This window comes from Folsomia candida, unplaced genomic scaffold, assembly GCF_002217175.1.
Source record: "Folsomia candida strain VU population unplaced genomic scaffold, ASM221717v1 Fcan01_Sc005, whole genome shotgun sequence".
Classification (NCBI taxonomy): Eukaryota; Metazoa; Arthropoda; class Collembola; order Entomobryomorpha; family Isotomidae; genus Folsomia; species Folsomia candida.
In genome coordinates this window covers 10,727,563-10,734,420 of record NW_019091197.1, presented here as the reverse complement: position 1 = coordinate 10,734,420, position 6,858 = coordinate 10,727,563, and the positions used below count along the sequence as shown (strand labels likewise).

Here is a 6,858-nt window from a genome sequence, read left to right as displayed (position 1 = left end):
TTTGTTTTCGACATTTTTCATATTTTTTAGCATTTCAATTGATCAAATAATTTCGGAAATTTCCAAAAAAGCTTAAAACACTATTTTTGTCTAAGGTTTGACCCTTTGTGTGATCATTTTAATGCCAATGTTTGGAAAATCCATCCAATATCTCGAAATTTCTGACGGTTTAAAATGTAAAATCCAACAAACTCAGCGAATTTCGAGCTCAAAATATGAGTGCAATACGGTAATATGCGTGGATCCTTCATCTCAGCAGGAAATCTTGTCACTGGGGCAATCGCAAATCTTAACGCCTTTTGGAAATGTAGTAGGTTATTGCAACAAAAGTGAAGCAGGGTTAGATTCCATGGCCCCAATACTAAACTGGTCTCACCAAAGCCTTCACCGAAAATAGAATCTTCCCTGGAATTTAAAAATTCTTGCACCACTGGAGTCCCACATAGTTGCTTTATTATATCCAATATCAAACTCTACTTTTTTTAAATTATGCATACTTTAGAAAAATTACTGAACAGTCGTATTATGTCTTACATAGACATATCCAAGGGGCGTTAAGACTTGCGATTCCCCCCGGTTTACCTCAGAGCCAAGAACATGGATTATAAAAATATTGCACGTACCCTTACACTCTGCGACCTTTCCTTGTACATAAGTGGTCAACTTAAAAGTATCCATCATCGATCACAACAGGTTATTCGAGTTTGTTTCCAAGAAGATGCTCGTATATTATGCATTCCCGATTATCGTATTCCTCATAATTTACCACTTCATGTTGAGAGATGATACAAAGATGGAACCTCCAGGTGAGCTATTTTATTTTACAGACTGCAATGGGTATAATGAACACTTAAAAGTAGTGACGTTTGTCTTATTTAACACAAATGTAGATTAGCAGCAAATTTTCACTGTATCAAAGTCCATAATTGACCCAATTTAATGCAGGTCCTAAACCATGGCCAATTATAGGAAATTTATTAGATTTGGCAAATGCGTCGGATAACGTCACCTTATCGTTCGGGATACTGGCGGAAAAATATGGGGAGATATACTCCATAAAGATGGGTTCTAAGAGAACAGGTGAGTGAGATTTATTGCTAACACTGCCCGTGACACGATTGCTTGCTGAATAAATACTTTACTAGAGGTGGATGTAGATAGATATAAAGTGATCCATGTCTTGATTTCCACCAGTCATTCTTACTTCGAAGGAACCCATGCAAACCATCCTCTCGAATGAGGTATCATTTTTTCGGGATTTCTCAGGCATATTTGCGGATCGATGTTTACATAAAAAAATTGGAATTGTCTTTCCCGAAGGAGGAAACAAGACGAGACAGTGGACGTTTAAGACTTTATGAGAATTCGGTTTCGGTAAATCCTCCGATATGGAACACTTCATTCAGGTGAGGGAAATTCCGACTCGATACGAAATTCCGACTTGATAAAATATCGATAGGGTGTAAACACAATGTCATACATTTGGACTACCTAGGTCTCGTCTCAACGATTATTTGCCATAATTGATGACAACATCGGAACTCAAGGGAGAAGCCGCCCGTCAGGTCCAGTCATTGGTGATTTCGGATGCAAACTACAACATCGCTGCTAAACTGTTGGAGGATCGCTACCAGAATGATCGTCAACTTCTTTTCACCCTGCTGAGAAGATTTACTCAACAACAACCTATTGCGACTGCCACTGCGCCGGCCTTGCGACAACTCATCGATTGTAGTAAGGAGTGCATGCGGTCATTGGAGGTTCTCTCCCAGCCTGTACAACAGTGGGATGCACTCCTCCTCTTCATCATCCATCAGAAGCTTGACAGTGCCACCAAGGAACTGTACGAGCAAGGACTGCAGGATAGTTCCATTCCGAAGCTTCAAGGCCTCTTCGACTTCTTGGAACAGAGGTACAGAGCGTTGGAGGCGGGTGGTGCTAAGTCCTCATGTCCCCCCAAAGTGATTGAAAAGCCAAAACCTGTTCATCTCAAGAATCATGTGCACCATGCACAGTCTCCACAAGCTCCTCATTCACCACACCCATGCAAAGTGTGCGCTGAACCCCACCCTCTCTACAAATGTGAAGGATTTCTTGGCCTGCCCATGGACACCAGACACGAAGTGGTCAGGAAGAATGCATTGTGTTACAATTGCTTACGTGGTGGACATTCCAGCTCGCAGTGCTCCAGTTCCTCAACGTGTCGTACCTGCAGTGGAAAACATCACTCTGTTCTACATCGTGGGAAATCATCTGTTCATCCGGCCCCTCCAGTCGTGAACGATAATCCCAATCTTGCTCTGAATCATCATACAAACAACAACACCAGCACTTTCTCCCAAACTCTCCTTGCTACAGCAATAGTGCTTGTGCGAGACAAGTCTGGCCAGCAGCAACCTCTTCGTCTTCTGTTGGATGGTGGATCCGATGTCCACATTATCAGATCAAAGACGGTCAGATCTCTCGGCTTATCATGGGATAAGCAGCAAACACTCGTCACTGGACTTTCCATGGCCCCCCTTGGAAGTGCATTTGGTGTGCTGGACATGGAGTTCAGTCCACACTTTGACCCTCATCTCAGCATTCACGCCAAGAATGTGAGGATGATGGACAGCGTCACTGGTCAATTGCCTCGTCATCCTTGTGATCCCGACCTTGTTCATCTTTATGGACTTCAGCTTGCTGATGAGAAGTGGCACATTCCTGACGACATCGACATGTTGGTCGGCGCCTCCCTCTTCTATGGTCTTATCAATGGAGACAAAAGATATGGTCAACTCGGTCAACCATTTGCCCTCAGTTCGGACATCGGTTGGTTGGTAGTTGGTGAGGTTGGAAAAACTGGTACACATGTTCCAACCAATTTACATACCCAAGGTTCAACTAATATGCAGTCAGTTGAGGTACAGCAAACCAAAGTCCAAGTGGCTGATGTCAACCTGGATAAGAGTCTTCGCAATATTTGGGAGTTGGAGGAAGTTCCATTTTCCACTCCACGAGCACTCACACAAGAAGAACAACTCTGTGAAGACCACTACACCAGTCATACCACTCGACAACAAGACGGGAGATTTATTGTCAGCCTCCCATTGAAAACAACACCACCAGACCTCGGTCCATCGCGTGACATGGCCATGCAACGTCTTCGCCAAATAGAACGACGACTCGCACGACAACCCACCCACAAGGAAGAATACGTCGCCTTCATGAAGGAGTATCTCGACCTTGGCCACATGGAAGTTGTCCCCCAAGAAGAAATCAACACCGAACTATGCACATACATCCCACATCACTTCGTTGTGAAAGAGTCCAGCACCACTACCAAATTGAGGGTGGTTTTCGACGCCTCCGCCAAAACCGGAAATGGAAAATCTCTCAACTCATGCTTATTGGTGGGAGCGACTATCCAAGATTCCCTCTTCGACATTCTGCTCCGGTTTAAGACCCACATCGTTGCCTTCACTGCCGATGTTGCGAAAATGTACCGTCAGATTCTCGTCACCAAACAAGATGCTGACTATCAAAGAATTTTGTGGCGAGACGACCCCTCTCTTCCTGTGATAGATTATCGCCTCTTGACTGTCACGTACGGGACTGCACCCGCCCCCTTTGAAGCCACTCGTACAGTCAAGGAACTCGCAACAACTGAAGAAGAGAACTTTCCCCTCGCAGCCAAAGTTGTCCACGATGATGTTTACGTGGATGACATCATGTCAGGTGCTGACTCACTGGAAGAAGCCATCCAAACTCAAGATGAAATCCTCCTCCTTATGAATAGTGCAAAGTGGGAAGCAAGAAAATGGACCTCAAGTCATTCTGCTCTAACTGACCGATTACCTGTGGAATTACGGGAAACAAAGTCCCTCATGCCAGTGGAACTTGGTCACACCGTGAAAACTCTTGGGATTTATTGGCAGCCAACTTGTGATCAGTTCCTATTCCAACTTGTCCATTCCTCTCCCACATTCAAAGGCCACCTAACTAAACGTATTATTCTCTCTGAAATAGCTAAAATCTTTGATCCGATCGGGTGGCTCGCTCCTGTTGTCATCACTGCCAAGTTGATGATGCAACAACTTTGGAAGCTCGACCTCGGCTGGGATGATCCTGTACCCACCGACCTTGCTCACAAGTGGACCAGCTACAAAAAAGAACTTCAACACATTGAAACCATAAAGATCCCAAGATGTGTCAAGAATTCCCTCAACACCAAATTTGCTCTCGTTGGCTTCTGCGACGCCTCAGAAAAGGCCTACTCCGCTGTGGTGTATCTCTGCTCTTATCCTGACGACCTCTCTCCTCCTCTTATCTCCGTCATCGCTTCAAAAACTCGCGTTGCTCCATCCAAGACCGTGTCCCTTCCTCGCCTCGAATTGTGTGGGGCCGTGCTTCTCTCCCACCTAATGGAGACCGTCAGTCACGCCCTGAAACTACCTCTACAACATCAAAGTGCGTGGACAGATTCAACTGTCACGCTTGACTGGATTCGGTCCCATCCTTCACGGTGGAATCGCTTTGTGGCCAACAGGGTCACCGAAATCCAGAATCGTCTACCGTCTCATCATTGGGGACACGTGTCTGGAGTGGAGAATCCAGCAGACTGCGCATCACGGGGACTGGACCCTTCAACCTTCGCCCATTTCATGCTTTGGTGGAATGGACCTGAATGGTTGAGCACCGGGATTCCTACCCCACGACAACAATATCCAAAGCCAGATTCATCCGTCGATATGGAGGAAAAGAGAGAGATCGCCATTTGCAACGCCACGACTACTCATCCATGGTCCGAACTCTTGGACAACTGCTCGTCCCTACTGAAACTGCAGAGAGTGACTGCTTGGTGCAGTCGTTTCACAATGAATACTCGTCCACATTTGGGTCACGTCAACATTGGCCCACTCACCCCTTCTGAACTCATTCGCTCTCTCAATGTGTGGGTGAAGATAGTGCAAGCCCAGCAGTTCCATGCAGAAATCCAATCTCTACAACAAACGCCCCCATCATTGGATCCGAAAAGTCCCATCCTTGCATAAAATCCTTTCTTCGATAAGGATGGAGTGCTCCGAGTTGGAGGAAGAATTCATAAGGCACCACTCCCTTATGACCACCGCCATCCCATTCTTCTCCCTCGACGTGGACGCCTCACCCAACTGCTCATCATCCAAGAACACGAGAAGCTGTTCCACTGCGGTCCACAACTCCTCATCTCATCCCTTCAAACCCGATATTGGATTATTAGAGGCAGAGACGCGATTAGACATCAATTGCGAAAGTGCGTACGGTGCACACGTCAACGTGCCGTCACACTTCAACAAATGATGGCCAGTCTCCCCCAGTTTCGCCTCCAACCGTGTCGTGCCTTTACCAAGGCAGGAGTGGACTACGCCGGCCCTTTCATGCTTAAACCCATGCTGAAAAGAAGTACCACCACCCTAAAATCATGGCTAGCTATCTTCGTGTGCTGCGTCACACGAGCAATCCATTTGGAACTGGTCAGTGCCATGACCACTGACGCGTTCATCGCCACCCTGCGCCGTTTCATCGCCAGACGTGGGTGCCCAACCGACCTCTACTCAGATTGTGGGACCAACTTCGTGGGTGCAAACCACGAGTTGAAGAAGTTTCTTGCCATGTCCTCCACCCCAATTCACAACCAAGAAATTGCCAATCAATTGTCTCGTGATGGTATTCATTGGCATTTCAACGCCCCTGGTGCTCCACACTTCAATGGACTGGCGGAGGCTGTAGTCAAGTCCGTGAAATACCACCTAACTCGCATCGTTGGACAAACACGCCTAACCTACGAAGAGATGTCCACCACCATTACCCAAGTTGAAGCAGTATTGAACTCTCGTCCAATCACTGCAGAGTCATCCGACCCATCAGACCTGGCCGCGTTGACCCCTGGACATTTCCTCATCGGTGCACCGCTCACCAGTGCCCCCGACCCCGATGTCACCGATCTCAAGACTGGCCGACTCTCACGTTGGCAACTCCTGCAACAAATGTACCAGAACTTCTGGAGCAGATGGTCCAAGGAGTACATCACGCGACTCCAACAACGCCCCAAGTGGATGTCACCACAGAAATCCATTGCCATCGGTGATCTGGTCCTCATTAAGGACGAACGCCTTCCTCCAATGATTTGGCGTCTTGGCCGAGTCCAGAAAGTGCATCCGGGAGATGACGGTCTCATTCGTGTCGTCACTCTCCTCACCAAGGATGGAATTGTGCAACGTCCCATCGCTAAACTCGTCCTCCTCCCAGTTTCTCAAAGTGACAGTAAAAGTGCTTGTGATCCTTGAAGTGGTCACTTCAACGTGGGGAGAATGTTTGAGATGTAAATGACTTTATGTAATTGTATGGAATTGTGCAGTGTCTCAACATTTTAACTTAATTTATCTACTGACTAATCTTAGTTATTTTAATCTTTAGACTGATATTCTTATGCCCAGACTAATTTAATTATGTGTCTCAACTGAATTTCCTATTGTGCTCCATGTATGTCAAAAATCATTTCATAACTTATTTTTATCGTCTCATTTGTATGTGACATTGACTCAGTTTGAACTTCCTTGACCGCTACCCTATAAAACCCAAATTATGCTCTCTCTCTTCATCCACTCTTTTTGCAACTGTCCTACAGTCACGGTCACTCTAAATTCTGTTAGTCAAAACGCCCATTTAAAATTGTAACTAATCTTCAAATGACTAAATAAACTCAAATAAGGGCAAATATTCCCCAACGTGTCGACCACTACAATTTCCATGAAGTTCATCTCCTCCACATACACATAAAGTCACATTGCTTAATAATATCACTAGCAGTTCACAATTACACACATGATTCCCAGCCCC

General features: G+C 46.0%; 1 protein-coding gene across 1 annotated transcript; it reads left to right on the top strand.

The window, feature by feature from the left end:
* Window positions 1–793: 793 nt before the first annotated feature.
* On the top strand, window positions 794–5,033 carry LOC110850572. Its single transcript, XM_022098006.1, has 4 exons — window positions 794–806; window positions 946–1,080; window positions 1,195–1,241; window positions 1,548–5,033. The coding sequence occupies exons 1-4, from the start codon at window positions 794–796 to the stop codon at window positions 5,031–5,033; spliced, it is 3,681 nt and encodes a 1,226-aa protein (XP_021953698.1).
* The last annotated feature ends 1,825 nt before the right edge of the window (window positions 5,034–6,858 follow it).